Source organism: Carassius carassius, chromosome 25 (assembly GCF_963082965.1).
Source record: "Carassius carassius chromosome 25, fCarCar2.1, whole genome shotgun sequence".
In the NCBI taxonomy this organism is placed as follows: domain Eukaryota; kingdom Metazoa; phylum Chordata; class Actinopteri; order Cypriniformes; family Cyprinidae; genus Carassius; species Carassius carassius.
Window position 1 is genome coordinate 27,514,389 of NC_081779.1, and position 16,884 is coordinate 27,531,272.

Below are 16,884 nucleotides of genomic sequence, written 5' to 3' on the forward strand. Positions count from 1 at the left end.
GCACGTGGAGGTTCACCTGACAAATCTGAAGCTGAGTGCAGAATGATGTCGTCAAAATCGTTGATCCATATTGGTTGAAGTGAAAGTATGTAATGATTATATCTTCTAAATGCAAACTTTGTCAATGTTTTGGAGCACAGAGGCTTACTGACATTATTGAGGCATTTAACATATTCATACTATAAAGCAAGAAAAAATAAAAAAATAAAACGTTAAATAAAAACCTTCAATTTAGATTTTTTATTGGAACTTTAAAACACTAGGTATTATACACTTGTCCAATTTGTAAATAGTTACAGAAGCAAAACTTGGCATCATACTCTAAACGCAGAGGCGGACAGAGTACACAGTTTCATTACTTGAGTAAAAGTACAGACACCCCTTCCTAATTTTACTCAAGTACAAGTACTACAGGCAGATGTGTACTTAAGTAAAAGTACTGAAGTACTTGTTTTTAAAAGTACTTGAGTATCAAGAGTACATGAGTACATTTTCTAAATATTACATTACTACTGCCACAGTGCTTACGTTTATATACAGAAACATCCTACATGGAGTTATGAAAAATGTTAATGTTAATACCTTGTAGAATGTAAAAGGAATTGAAAGTAAAATCAAGTCATTTTCATCTTTTTATCATGTTGCTTTATTTAACATTTCTCACTTGCCCACAAGGCAATAGCACAATGGCAACGCTCTGACAAACCTCTGTTAGAGATTTAATGGATTTTTTGCATCCACATTTGAATCTGACTATGTTAAATACACACCGCATACTCAAGAACATCAAAGAAAATGCTCAGCTTACATTAATGTGTAATATCAGAAAGAAAATTCAGCTAACAATTGTGTGTACATGTGAGTTTCTATGCAATAAAATCAATAAACCTAAATCAGCAAAGAAGGCAATATAGCAATGTTCTGACACACCTCTGAACCTGACCGTGTTATACACGCAGCATAGAAGAGAAAATAATAATGATTAAAGAAAATCAGCTAATCAGCTGTGTTTAGGTCAGCGGTCAAAGAAGGAAAAATTAAATTCAGCTCTTTTGAGTGACAGTATTAAGCCCCTTCCTCTCACACTGACATACAGGCAGGAGAAAATACTTTCAGCTGAATAACAACATTCTTACACACACAATATATGTGTGACAACTCTCTCTGTGCATGTACTGCACTTCAATTCAAATGTCATGAAGTCTTTGGCGGAAAGCTGAATGTGATTGCTGATAGGCTGTCCCAATCAGTGGCGCCTGCACAATCCAATCACGTTTGAGAGGGACACAACATATTGAGGGTTTCTGCGATTTTTCCATCCACACGGAGACGCGTTTCTGTGAATACGCACACATTTTTTTTATCGGATAGGCGTTTCGTCCACACGGAATCCGGCGTTTTGGAAGAGTGAAACCGGTGTTTTTTGAAATTGGGTCCCAGAGTGGATAAATTTGAGAACGCCGCCTTTGTGTTTTCATCTGGACGGTGAATCCGTATATTTTCTAGGGATGTCCCGATACCACTTTTTCACTTACGATACTGATTCTGATTCAGCAGCTTTGGCTATTTGCCGATTTTGATATCAATCTGATATTTTTATTTTATTCTTTTACTAATACTACTACTACTAATAATAATAATAATAAAATAAATGGAAGCACTTTGCTCAATTAGCCACCTATAAACAAAAAATCTTTGTCATTATTTTATCTCTGTTATTAAAAAATAGATCAAAGATACACATTACAAATACACATAATACACAAATAAAAATAAACAGTGTTTTGCAGGTACAATAGTATTTAGCAGCAGCATTCAAAAAATTGAATTAACAAGTAAAAATAAAACAATTATTATTTACAAATTACAATTGTACCTAGACAGTTGCCCATGCCTATGATTTTACTAATACAGTTGTCTGATTAATTGTATAGCTTCAAGCACTCAGAAATGACACACAAATGTAACTTCAATAAAACCAAGGATTAGTTTTTGTAAGGGTTGTGATGTCCACATGTTTTTGTTGAAGAAATTATAGAGGCTAGCATTTATATCGCAAAAAGGTGGCCAAAAATATTTGACTTGTATTACTTAAACGGAACATTGAAACTCTATGAGCATATTAAAGCAGATGCGACATTAAAACATGTTATTAACAATGTTATCAAAATCCAAAAAAGATTGACAGGATTATAAAAGTGATGCACGGGCCTCATCTTGGGCTTTTTCCTTATCTCGGCGCCGGACTACTGGTGTCTTTTCCCGGGTATAGTTGTCCATACCTATACCAGGGTATAGTTGTCTGATCATTTGCAGACAAGCAAACATGAGGGGAAAGCGAGCGCGCCCGCGGCTGCGGGAATGACGCGTCACGTGTGCTTCATCTGTCTACCCTTCCCTCAGAAGAAATCGCAGACCGAGGGCAGACCGGAGTGCAAGTGCACTGTAACTCTCATACTCATGCGACACTGGATACTACTGTTATCACGTGACAGGCTGCATGCTGAACTGGACGTTGCAGCAAGGGAAATGCTAATATTCAAGTATTTAGGCTATGGCTTAAGCTAGATTTTCCCATGGTTTGTGTTGTATAGGTATCGGATCATATTTTTTTTCTTCCCTCCGATCTCCGATCTAGCGTTCTGGGCCAGTATCTGAACGTCGTTGGAGTCGGGACAGCCCTAATATTTTCTGAAACGATGACGTCATCAGCCCACGTCTCTCCCCTAGTCAGAAACCGATACGTCACGTAACAGCAACGAAAACATGAACAAACACTGAACGATTGTCTTTTTATTAACTAACATTAACACAGATTAATAAATTTATTGTTCATGATCGTTTGTGTACCACGCGCAAGGTTTATGAGCAAAGTCCATGTCTTCTTCTCCATTTTATCTGTATCTCTGTGGCAGAATTACAGCGCCACATGCTGGTCTGGCATGTATACTACAGATATTTCTTGAGACGAGGGAAAAAAGATCGGATTGGAGTAAACTCCGTCTCCGTGTGGACGGGGCCAAAGAAGTAACGGGTACTTACGGTTATGGATAGAAATGTAGCGGAGTAAAGAGTACAATATTTGCCTCTAAAATGTTCTTGAGTAAAGTCATGAGTACTCCCCAAAAATGATACTCGAGTAAAGTACAGATCCCTCAAAATTGTACTTAAGTAGCTACTGTACTCAAGTAAATGTACTCTGTTACTGTCCGGCTCTGACTAAATGACTGAGGATCACTTACATACTACCGGATTTCATTTTATTTCAATTACAAGAAACTCATGCAGAAACACATGACTTGTTGCTAGGAGACACATGACAAATGAAAACAACATGTGTTTTTAAAATCGGCTCAAAATAGCAAACATGTTTGATATCCTCTGATCAAGAAGCTAAAAAATGGACTCTGTGCCCATCATACACCATGTGATTTTCCAGGAAACCTGTCAACTCAAATCTGCAGACTGGTTCTGACTTTCAGTAACTGGCATAATTTTGTCCAGACTGTAAACAGGGATAAAATCTGGGCAAATGTTGTGTAGTGTATTCCAGTCTTTAGTCGTATGGAGTGTTTTGTAACAGACGTGGCTGGAACAACATGGGTGCCTAATAAAGACTCAAATTTTTGAGTCAACTGAGAGAACAACACAAACTCGGATAATGTTTTACTTAACAAATTAATCCATAAAACACATTCAGTATTAACCAGAAATAATGTTGTTAGCAAACATCTGTTAGCATCATTATCAGGATTGTTCGATCCTATTACTGCATTTCATATTGCTCCATCCGTCATATAGCCCACACCTCTATCTGCTCTCCACCATTCCCATTAATCCCGGTGAGTTCTTTCTTTTCCCCCAAACAGCCAAGCACCGCCCGTGACATCACTCACAGGAAGTGCATCTTTAGCGTTGGCTAATTTCCATCGATTGCCTCCAGACAGGCTTAGCAGACGCGCCCTGTTCCCACACAGAACTCTCATTTTAAGTCTCCTCGCCTGCAGGAGTCCTCTCTCACTCTTTCCCTCTCGCACAATGAATGCAGTCAGCGCTTTTATCTCCTACCCCACTTGTGCTTATTATCAAATAAATGCGAGGCAGAGAGATACCCATTGACAGTAGCATGCATAATGACTGCTGGCTGTGTGAAATGGATTAATAAATAATGGGTGAACGCGGCTGAAAACAGCTTTTCCAGTCCTGCGAGCGCGCAAGAATGCTCGACAGAACAATCCCCCAACACACGAGCCGTGCGTTCCGGACCGCATTAAATGGAACACTGGGCAGAATGTAAAACAGAACGTTCCCCTGAATACTCGGAGGAGTCTGCTCAGTAAATTAGAATGCTCTTTAAAATGAGAAACAGATCGCTTGGCAAATGCTACCCGGAATAGTTCGCTAAAACTTCGAGGTAGATAGCATCTTATACTGTGTCTTTTATTTCCACTGCTGTAGCTATGGGCTTTTGTGCTGGTCAGAAACAGAATGAAATCTAAGGTACTTAGGGATTTACATACCTTGCATTAAAAAAACGAGCCGTGATCTTTCCAAATCACATTCATTGCTCATTGTGAAGTTGATCCAAGGGCTCTAATCCAAGGCCTACATCAATGAATAGTAGACTGAAACACTGTACCAGAGCATCATTTGATTAAAGCTTCTTTCTGGATCCACTTTGAACGGATCATATTTTGGGTATTCATCAATAGGTGCTTTAGGAAAAAGATTATCTGACAAGGGAGCTAATCAGGGAAAAGGCCACATCTGTCTTTTTCAGATATGTTTGATAGTATGACATCTTTGTAAACCCTTTCAATATGTTTAACTCTCTGGATACAATCACAGATTCTCCCTGACTTTAAAACAAAGTGTTTTTAATAAACCACTCTGTTAATGTAAGTGTTGTAGGCCTTGCTTTTTTACTGTATGATATTTTGTTTTTAGTGTGTCAGAGCAATTGTTAAGGCGGAACTTTCCATGTAAAAGGAGCCTTTTTTTATGACTTGTCATGGGCAGATGTGCCTAACACGAAAACAAGAGGGCGGAGGAGACCATTGGCGCCAGGCGGTCAAATTCATAGGTAATGATCTTGGTTCATAAACCTCAATTTGACAAAATGTACCAAGCCACATATTAGCATAAAATTATAAAAGATAGTAAAATTGAGAACAATGTCATTTAGTTACTCCTTTACCACAAAAAGGGTACAAAATAAGACTTGAAAGTATTAAAATTCTGTCAGTTGTTTTATTATTTTCTGCCAGAACGACCACAGCATTGCAAGTAACAAGGTTCAAATTTAGCCTATACAGTAAGATGCTAAATGTTGGTTTGTAGTTATTAATGAAAAAAAGTTTATCTGTGGAATGTGCCACTTCTTTAACGAAGCATTAGTACTGCAGTCTATTTAGTTATGTAATGAAATTTCCATATTTTTCATCTTGATTTCAATGCTGATTATTACGCCGTCATCACTCTTCCTCTACACACCTCCTGCCTGGCCAACATCCCTTCAATCCCTGTTACTTTGTGCTACTTTGTGTTCCAGGGGTTATAGTCAGCTAAGAAGCCGCCAGATTTAACCAGGAATAGCCCTTGATTTCTCTGGATTATGCAGGCTGGAGTGGGATTAAACATGATTGCCAGATTTGTTCTGGTTTGCTGAGCATATTTGAACGTGTCTGTCTATTTAGATTTACATTTAGTCATTTTGCAGATGCTTTATCCAAAGTGACTTACAATTGGGGAATACATAAAGCGATACTTCTTAAAGAGGCAAACAGACACAGGAAGTGCATGTAATACCAAGTTTCAGGTATCATTCAAATTAGTACAAACTAGAAAGAGAAGGAATAAATAAAGAGAAATAAGTTTTTATTTTTATTTATTTTGGATGAAGTAGTGTCGAAAAAGATGAGTTTTCAGAAAAACCATTTGAAGTTTGTCGCTTGAAAATTGTCAGGATATCAGCATTATGTATAAGGGTGGGAAGACCATTCCACCAGCCTGGAATGGTAAACGAGAATGTTCTGGAAAGTTATTTTGAGCCTTTCTGTGATAGTACCATGACACTAGCGATCTCAGACTTCTGGAGGAGATCTAGATTCATACTAGTAAGTGGAAGTAGGTGGGTGCTGAGCCTGTGGCTGTTCTATATGCAAGCATCAATGTCTTGAACTTAATGCGAGCCGCAACTGGTAAAGAGAAGTGTAACATGGGCTCTTTTGGTCGTGCCACTGCATTCTTAATCATTTGTAATGGTTTGATTGTGCTTGATGGAAGTCCAGCCAGAAGAGCATTGCAGTAGTCCAGCCTAGAAATTACAAGGGTCTGGGCAAGAAGTTGTGCAGCATGCTCCGTTAGAAAGTGCCTAATCTAAGGTATATCAGGTTGTGTTTGAATGTAGAGTGAGTTTGTGTGTTTAAATGTTTTCTCCATTGAGCATACTGTATTTGGAAGCTCAGCCTTCAAGTGTGACTAGTAGGGTGTTTTTAAATGCTTGTGATTTAAATGCTAACTGTTTGGCCACTAGTAGACATTACTCAACTGCAGTATCCATCTGTATCAGGTGGCAGTAAGCTTCACTTCATTGTTTGCCGTTGCACTGCCAAAATGCTGTTGCTTACTTTATATTGCCAACTATGTTTGGCAATGAATCCAAGTTTTACTGTCATTGCAAATGACTGTCAGATGGTAAATCAAGAAGTTGTAATTTCAAAATGCCATGCGTCTGATGACTCTACATCTCATCGTTGCAGAAGACAAAAATCATTCACTGGTGAAACATCTATTATAATAAATAATAATCTTTTGTGTTAGAATCCACCAACAATGTTGACCAAATAATTGTGTAGCTGCAGCATCTACCAGCAAGGTCTAACTGCAGACACTAAACCGCTAATACTGTTATACCTCATATTCCGTAGAGAGGTCATCATTACTGCAGCTTTACACTTGGACTTTATGTAAGCTTTGATATTAGAGTATCAGTTAATAGGTTCAGAGAGTGTGTTTGGGTGTGTCAGAGAGAGCCAAAGCAGGTCATAAGCAGACGGCTACATGGTTGGCCAGTGAATGACTCAGAAGGCAGAACAGCTTGAAGGTGTCTGGGTAAAATTCCTAACCACAGGCCAACTATTTATAACACTCACCACAGGCCACACTACCACAGCAATTGTGACTTCATGAATAATTTGCTTTCATCAAACACCCAGTGCTCTACCTCCCCCATCTTAATGGAGACACTAAGGGCAAAGAGCGGATGTTATCAATGACTAAACGACGACTTGTGGCCTTTCAGGTCTGAGAGTTGTCATGTTTTAAAAATGCAAGTTTTCTACAACAAGCTCATGTGTGAGCTCGGTGAACTGATCCACAGAGTGGTGGGGTGCTGGTAGCTACTGTGAAGTCATGCAGCCTATAGTTGACTTGCTAATCACTGTTCCTCTGAGACAACTCGAGCGACGGTGTGACTGCCGATGATTGAAGCTCTCTTGTGAGTTGGGCGAGTCATCTGACTGTCAGAGATGAAAGGATGTTTGCAGTTTACCTGCAGCATCAAACAGCATCTGCCTTTCTCTTTCCCCCTGCTTATCGCACGAACCTCCTCATTCCCCGTTTCCACAGTAGTCATGGTTACCCCTGCATCAGAGCGCTTGCCGTAGCTGTCAGGGCGTCATGCTCAGATCACCTCGTGCAGGTCGTTTCGGCACGCAGTTCCCACTCGTGACAACGCGCTTCAATTTAGCTTTGATTAAGTCAGCCCAGGAAGCATCTGGCTCTTTCAGCAGCACGGGGGCTCGTGTAATTTGGCAGAATAACCGAAGGAGAATAAAACCCATTCCTGGGGGGTAAGGGGACGCAGATACATCTTGCTTATCCAATTTCTCACCGCTCTGAATGGGAGCGGAGCAAAATGCAGCAAATTTGCCACTGGTGTTGGGGGAAGAATTAGCCCCCCAGGTGTGAGGTGACACTGAAACAGCATGCTCTCCGAGATTAGTCTGCTTTACAATCGATATCCAGCTGTAGTGTAAATTTTGCCAAGGTAATTGGCTCTTTTCACTGACTGATATCTGACCACTCATGTGAGCGGTAATGGTTCTCAGAATCACTACGGAAAACAAGAGGCTGCTTTCCGTAAGGGGGAGCAATGGAGGATTATAGCGTGTAGATGGGCTGATAGACGCACTTGAAGTGTAATTGTATTGTGGATGATTGAGGGGCAGGAAGTAGATTTGTTTTGTCTTATTTGCATTTTTTCTTCAGTCAGAACAGGTGAATGAAATTAGTAGTGTGATTTGTGGAGGGATGGAGAATGAAAAGAGAGTTATAAACAGATGCGGGACACAGGGAAAGAGATGAATGAGTGTAAGAATGAGGGAATCTGAGTGAAGGAAGATGTGAAGAGGCTATGCAGCTTTGAGATTGAAAGATGGTGTGTAATTGTAAGGAGTGGGGCTTGAACTACATTAATGGTGCCATGTACACATGTCAATCCATAATATGGATTGTTGGTAATGTTGAACATTTGATGGACTGATGATTTTCCTGCTGGATAAAGAGAAACAGAGAGGGAAATGGAGGTCAGAATGGTCCAGAATGGACAACTAGGAGCATTGTCCTTGGCCGTGTGATGAGGGCTATTTATGATATAGCCTATTCATTGCATCTGAGAGAGAGGGGACCAAGCATACATATTTTGTCCTAGGCCCCATGAATTTTAGGCATGACCATGTGAGCACCACCTTCCTGTTGAAAGAGCATGCAACAGGGAGAAGCAGTTTGAGGGATTTGGCCCTTTTTTTTTTTCTTTTTTTTTAGGGATGGTTAGGAACATGCTGTCCTATTCTGTTCTGAGTATCAAAACTGTACTGTCTCAGACTAGTTGGCCTCATTCTTTTTATTTATCTTTCTTATGATATCTTGTAAGCCTAGCATATCATTCTCCAGCTAATCAACATCAGGAAAGGAATTCATTTCAACCTCAGTAGATTTTTGAATGTTTTCTGCTATATATGTGTGGAGGTACTGAATAAATACTTTAAACATGATATTGAGAGTACAACCTTTACACTGAAAAAAAGTATGCTATAAGGTATAGGAGACCCTGCAATTGTGTGAAATATAAAGTTCATTAATAGACAAGATGCACAAAAGAATGTTTTGAAAAGCTTGTGCTGTGACTTTATTTACTATATAGCCTTTAACATTTATAATAAAAAAAAAATAAGTCACATTATTTAATTTAATTAAAATCATATTTATTAAATCCTGAAAACTTATTATTATCAAAACAAATAATTTTGATTGATAGTGGGCCTCTGTAATTTCTGTGCAGTAATATACACATAACTACTGTATGTGAACAGGTTTTTTGTGTCATAGTTGCTATATTGCACTGCTGGATTCACAACAGAGACTGTAACTATCATTAACCATTTGAACTCTATTGTTGTTGCACAGCAAAGAAAGAAATGCTTTTGTACCACTGAAGCATTTCCCTCTCTCTCTCTCTCATTCTCTCTCTCTTTCTCTCTCTCTCTCTGGTTTCCTTTTTCTGGTGCTCCTTCAGAATCGCTAGTTTGCCAAAATCACGCCTCGCTCTCGCTTTCTTGTCTCACTCTCTGGCTTTTCCTCATATTTCCCCAAGACTGCAATCGATAGAGGCGTCTGTGATCAGGTTGCCACGTGTGATTCATTTGGGTAACCTTGACTACGGTTTGATGTGCGTGTGGACTTGGCTTGGCTAGCTGCAGCGTGAGTCAGAGAAAGTGTGTGCCGTGCAGGAGCTTACAGTATTGATTTGCCTGAGCAGCCAAGAGGGGTTTCACCTCTTCCTGCAATGAGTGCCCCAAACTGCTTTTGAGTTGTTATAAGAACTTGAATAATTCTTGTGAGATTAAAACACTGAATGGTCTTATTTTGAACATCTGTTGATTTGCATGGTACTTGCTTAATATACAAATATTAATTCTTCAAAATTCTGCTTTTCTGAAAATTTTCATAACTTGAAAATGTATGAGAATAATCCTTTTAATGTACCACAGTTCAGGGTTTTTCAGCAGAGGGTGTCCATCTATTAGTGTTTGATTTGAAAAAAAGGAACAAAAAAGTGTGTTAAACAATGATTCTCTACATCATTAATGATTATTTTGGCTCTGTAATGTATTTATCATAATAAAGTATGAAAATATATTAACATGGTTCTGTAAGTATAATATTATAGATCAGGCCTAATGTAATGCTCAGTTTTACAGAATGTATAATAGGGGACCCTGCCCAGTTTCTCTTATCTGCCAGGGGGCCTTGGCCTGAAAAAAGGGTGTATAAATATCTTAATTTTGAACATACTAAGTTTAAGACAAACAATATAAATAAACATCAATTCAAAATCACTAATGCCTCTATCTTATTTCTCCCTGTTCCCCTTATTTCTCCTTTCCACAGAACTCCATCAGACACAACCTCTCCCTACATACCCGCTTCATCCGTGTTCAAAATGAGGGAACAGGAAAAAGTTCCTGGTGGATGCTTAACCCAGAGGGTGGAAAGATGGGCAAAGGGCCCCGAAGACGAGCTGTATCCATGGACAATGGCACCAAATACCTTAAGAGCCGAGGCCGAGTTAGCCGGAAGAGAGCAGGAGCTGTGGGAGTGGGCCGAGAGCTTAGAGGACCCGGAATACAGGGATCGCCAGAACACGGAAGCCCAGCTGGGAAGGGAGTAATGGGAGTTGGAGGTGAAGAGTTTGATGCCTGGACAGACCTCCACTCCAGAACAAGCTCCTCTGCATCAACGTTAAGTGGATGTTTGTCTCCTATTCTGGCTGAGACAGAACCTGATGAACCAGAGGAAGGAGGACTTTCCTGCTCAGCCTCCCCAAGACTCTACCCTAGCCCCACCAGCACAAGATCTCCAGCCCTGGGAACAGGGGGACACTGTCCATCTGTCGAGCTCCCGCACCTAGCTGATCTAACTGGAGCCATCAGCTTGGAAGAAGGCTACTCCCAGCCTCTACCACTTAAGCGCAATGGATATCACTATGGCCCTGGACCCAAAGGAGAGACCTCCTACTGTGGAACGGTCTATGGCCAACCATCCATGGGCATGCTTAGGCATCATACGCCTATGCAGACAATTCAGGAAAACAAGCCTACCAGCTTCCAGCGTGCTCTTAGGGCATACTCCGAGAACAGTGCCCTTGAAAGTCTGCTTGCTGGAGGATTACAATTCTGTGGTAAGGACATGGTTGTGGCTCAAGGAGCAGCATCCCATTCCCTTATGTCACAATCTAACAGTGCCGTACAATCTCATGGCCACAATCAGAGCAACAATCACAGCCAGAATCACGATCATAACCCAGAGCATAGCCACAATCGCAATTCCAGTCATAGTCTTCACAACGGCCATGGAGTAACCCATGAGCAAAACCCAAGCCATCATCACAATCCCAATCAAGCTCATAATAAGCTTCATCCAGGTCTTGAATACAATCACCACAAACACCACCATGGCCATGAATATGTTCAATCTCATGACCACAAACTCAATGCTAGTGCCAATCCCAACCACATGCACAATCATCTGCCACTCAACAACTCCAGACAACCAGACCTTGCTCCCAGGGTAAACAATGATATGCTGCAACCCTACAACCACAAATCACCCAGCCTTTATGGCTCACGTGCTCACCTTCCTTCTACTGCCCTGCCTCCTAATCCTGCCAGTGTCTTGGATGTACCCCAAGACCCATGTCGTCTGGCTTCAGCCCCCCACCCTCGCCATCAGTCCTACCCAGGTTCCCACCTCCACCAGGGCATGACAGAACCCTGGCAAGGCTATTACCACCACACATCACAGAACTCTAATTACCATGGCAACCACCAAGCTAACCATCACCAGGATCCTCACAACCGGTTGCAGTCTGAGATGGAAATGGATGTGCACCAGAGCACTCTGGATTGTGATGTGGAATCCATCCTCCTGAACGACTTCATGGACTCAACAGAGGGAATGGACTTTAACTTTGACGGGTCACTATCACAGGGTGTTGGCATGGGAATAGGTTTGGGAATGGGAATGGGGGTTTTTGCAGGGCCTCAGCAATCACATAACAGCCAGAGTTGGGTGCCTGGGTGAACTGGGGCATTGAGGACCTACATTTAGGCAAAACTTTCAACCATACAGCCTTCTGAATGGCAGCAGGTCAAGTCGGGAATTCAAATGAACAAATTGACCAAGATTCCCTTTAGCTGATGTCATATTTTGGACTCAGAGTTATCCCTTGCTCCATTTCCTTAAAATCCCCCCTCCTGTCTTCTATTCAATTTTCACTCCTGTGGAATAATGTCATAGCGCCCTAATAATCCTTTCTGTGGTTCATGTCCTTCAGTTTGTGCTCAATTCATCACCTCCATGTCTTTCTGGGCAAATGCTCTGAAGCACTTTACATCACCATCTATTCCAATGCTGTAATGACCACCCTGCGACCTGGGAGGAATCACATTGTCCGCTGGCCTGGGTTTAATGTATGCAAACGACTTTGTTATCCTTCCTGATAAAAAAAAAAGTTAATAATTAAGTGTTGGTGTTGTTTTACTAAACATGAGTACAGGATTGAGCAGTTGCTATAGCTGTCTTAGTGTCTGTGCTGTCATTTGTGTATCTGTCAGTGTGTGCGGGTGTCAGAGTGTGGATCTGCTTTCTTTGGTAAATGTGTGCACCTCTTCCCAAGTAGGTCTATTGGATGTCCCTTTATTGTGGGCCAGGACAGTCATCCATCAGACACACTCTATTGATATTCAGCATATCCTTTTTAATCTCCAAAGTAATGCACCAGCTATGCATCACTGTTGCAAATAGAATGTGATGCTTGGAGTGTGCAGGGCTGTTTTTCCCCCGGACACACAACGGCTTAATGTGTTTTGGCGAAAGTGATGATTAAAGTCACTCTGCAGTAAGTATGTGTGTGTGTGTGTGTGTGTGGGTGGGGGGGGGGGGTGGTGGGGGGTAAGGGGGTGGTATTAGAAGGAGGTAGAGAGGGCAGAGATAGATAGATAGAGGGGGAAAAGGAGAAATGCAAATATTATCACTATGCCCCCTTCCTCTCCATTCTGTGAATATATAAAGCTTTCCCTGTAATGAAATAAGGAACGATCCAACACTACCGCACATCCTGTGCAGGGCTTTCTCCTGGTTCACCTCAGCCTAGCTTCTCCGTGGCAGCCTTCCTCTGTCTCCAACCAATGCACTGGCTTTATTCTGGCTACATTCTCATTATTCATCCCATGCAGTTTCCCTAGGTAATCAATTATGATTGATCAAATTTGAAGCTGTCAACCCTTATTAACTGTATGTTAATGTAATACAAAGCTGGAATTGTATCCTTAATGAGTCACATCTTGACTAACCTGACTAACTATTTGATGGTAGTGCTACTTAAAGGTTGCAAAAGGGAAGGTGTCTAATATCTGGTTTTCCCCAATTTTTCAGAGCCTTTGTGTCCTACACTAGTGAACTGTATGCAGATTAATTCAGTCAGCAAGCAAAAAAAAAAAAAGGGTGCTATCTTCTCTTTGCAGACATCCCCTATCATGTTGCCCTTATCCAGTGATCTCCTAGACTCAAGTAATTTATATTTTCTCATTCTGAGTGTAAGATAACACCAAGGATCCAAACAGAAAGACTCCTCTAATTATGACATGGTTTGGTGAGGTTAGAGGAAACATATGGGGTACATTTATGCACACATTGCAGATCCCAGTTGTCTTATCCTATTATGGCCACTAGATAGGGGTGGATAAGGTAATGAAAAGTTTGTCATGGGAAACAGGATCAAAAATAACGATAGCATATGCCAAACATAGTAAATATTAATTGGCAAAGACAAACAGAAGTCGGAAGTGCTCTCTGACAATCGAAAACACACAAAGCATCAAAAGCTGAAGGCTATGTGAATCAGTACTTCTCTGACCAAGTCTTTACAGAAGGCATTTTCTAGCATCAGATGATAAAAGCACTGTTCACTTCTGATGTTCCATAATGACAGGATTATAATGTCTCCATGCATACTATTGAACAAATTCAAGAGTAATTTCATGGCTGCCAGGATAAAGTCACCTTCCATGGCCAACCACCAAATCAGAACATCTTTGAATTTTTATGTAAATTTCTGTAGTACAAAGATTCCACACCCTTCATTACTAAAAAAAAAATTGAGAGGTCTGTTCCTTAAGCATTGCAACAAGTACTTGTTGTGAAGGAACTCTTATCATTTCCTTGATATTTATATACTGTTTTGGTGTTTCAGGTTATTTTGTCCACTCTTTGTATCTTGTATTTGCTTTTGTCTACCATAACTGATGTTCCATATAGTGCATACACACACAAACACACACACAGTTTTTTATTTTATTTTACTTTTATATGCTGCCAGGTGCTTTCTCAGAGGCTGAAACTGTCCGCAGATACATGACTTGGAAGCAGCTTTTTGTTCTGCTTAAATTTTGATGAGAAAGAACGTACATGGAGAGAGAAATAGAGAGCGCAGATAAAAAAGATAAAGGAAGCTGACACAGAGTGAGTTGAAAAGGATGGCACTAGGTTGCTTGAAAGAAAAAAAAACCTTCATAGGTAGAGATGGTGTGTGTGTGTGTGTGTGCATTAGAGAGAGAATCTGTCAGAGTAGCGTCCCTCAGCAGAGCTGTTTGAATCAGGCCAAATGTCAAGTGGCTCTCTACAGTGTTTCTTACACAGCCAGATCAGATAGCCATCCCTCTTTCTCACTGTCTCTCTATCTTGCCAAGGACAATGAGCCCTGTCTTCATCCGCTTTCATTCCCTTCTTTATGTTCGAGGTGGCCAGGAATCTGTTGTTATCCAACTGTGATTTTGATTGTTGGCCTATGCCTGCTTCAGTGCTCAGCTTCATGTGTGTGTGAGTGTGTATGTGTGTGTCTGTGTGTGTGTGTGTGTGTGTGTGTGTGTGTGTGTGTGTGTGTGTGTGTGTGTGTAGCACAGTGACGTAACTGAAATTTTATTAAAATGAACTGAAATTGTGCCCTGGTATTTACTATGCCTGGCTATCAATAATATAATATACACAGTTTATATTTATTGGGTATAAAGATGGGCTTGTGGATGACAGTTTGGAGCTCCTGTATCCCATTCTTCTATATTGCAAGATCATGATTCTATTACAGTTCATTTCTGTCACAATGTTGTACAAAAAAATCTGTATTGAGAAAATTGTATAATATTTTTTGACAAGCAAATATCAGTTTTATTTCTTTTTTAAATGATGTATCTGCTCATCTTGTGGCCTGTAAAATAAAACAAAAGAGAACTTGAACATTTTGAAAGTCTCTTTCTGACAATATGTGTAACAAATCACAAATGATGTATTTTTAATGCTTCAACTGGTTTGGTTTAGACAACAATGCACTTACTTCAGAATTTTGAAGTATTTTTTGAAGAATGAGAAAAAAAAGAGAGGGCCGGGGTTGATTTTAGTGCACTTCCTTGCTATCTCTAGCTTGCAAGAATATGGTGGTTGAAGGGGAGTAGTTAAGGATGTTGTGGCTAAGCTGTAAAACTGACATCAGAGAAGGAAAATCAAGTCATCTTTATTTATATAGCGCTTTAAACAAAAAAGATTGTGTCAAAGCAACTGAAAGTGAAAGTCGTGACATTTGAAAAGTATGGTAACCCATACTCGGAATTGGTGCTCTGCATTTAACCCATCCAAGTGCACACACATAAGAGTAAGAAGTGAACACACCGTGAACACACACCCGGAGCAGTGGGCAGCTATAGATCCAGCGCCCGCGGAGCAACTGGAGGTTCAGTGCCTTGCTCAAGGGTACTCCAGTCATGGGTATTGAGGGTGGAAGAGAGCACTGTTCATTAACCCTCTCCCACCTACAATTCCTGCCAGCACCGAGATAATGCAAAATGACAGTTAAAGGCAGTTCATCATTGAATTCAGTGATGTCATCATTCAGCTCAGTTCAGTTAAATAGTATCTGTGCAATCATTTGCAATCATGTCAACGATATCGCTGTAAATGAAGTGTCCCCAACTAAGCAAGCCAGAGGCGACAGCGGCAAGAAACCGAAACTCCATCAGTGACAGAAAGTCATTCCAGAAGGGAAGTAAATGTTCACATTTTGACTAAAGATTACAATATATAGCCAATATGTTTACCGTGAGAGTAAATTTAGTAGAAAAGAAACATCTGAGACAATCTAAATATTCAACCATAAATTAGAATTCTGTTAAGTCTCCTGAAATATGAAAGCATGACCCCTGAGCAATAAATGTTTCCTTTGGGATACCACATAGGTCAATGAAAATAATACTCATTATGTGTGTTTCCATGGGAGTTTCATATGAAAACAACAGGAAATACAGTTCATATTGAGAATCAGCATTCAAAGATCTAGTCAGCTGCTTGTTTACTGTCAAGGCAGCTGCCTTCTAAGGTGGCATGACTGATTTGAAATGCTTTACATAGTCAGCAACTCCTCACACAAATCTCATTTCAGTTGATTTTAGTAGAGTTTGACAATAGCATGTTGCTAAGCTAACGATACTATTCTATACTTTACATAAAAATACATAAAAATCTTATGTACACATATAGTTTTCAGTACCGAATAAAATAATTTATTTAGAATTTACATTGTTCACAACTCTGCTATAACACAATTTTGTAATTCATTCTAAGATTGCCTTTTCTAGGAAGGACACATGCAATGCTGTCTTAGATTTTGACTAAAGTTATATAGTTATGCTGCCTACCTTTCTGGACAACCTTCATATTGGAAGCATATTTGTGATGTGGGCGGTTCACTAGGTTTTGGAACAGAATGTGTATGCG

The 16,884-nt window shown here is 40.3% G+C and overlaps 1 protein-coding gene across 2 annotated transcripts in view; it reads left to right on the forward strand.

The window, feature by feature from the left end:
* LOC132104522 (forkhead box protein O6-like) overlaps positions 1–15,354 on the forward strand; it is a 38,040-nt gene extending 22,686 nt beyond the window's left edge. Inside the window, exons 2-4 of one of the 2 annotated variants that reach the window (XM_059510059.1) lie at positions 10,453–13,823; positions 13,856–14,988; positions 15,019–15,354. In XM_059510059.1, coding sequence (XP_059366042.1) covers positions 10,453–12,144 — 1,692 coding nt within the window. In that variant the 3' untranslated portion in view covers positions 12,145–13,823; positions 13,856–14,988; positions 15,019–15,354. Of the gene's footprint in view, positions 1–10,452; positions 13,824–13,855 lie in introns of both variants that reach the window. The other variant, XM_059510058.1, reaches the window with a different exon arrangement.
* Positions 15,355–16,884: the final 1,530 nt, after the last annotated feature.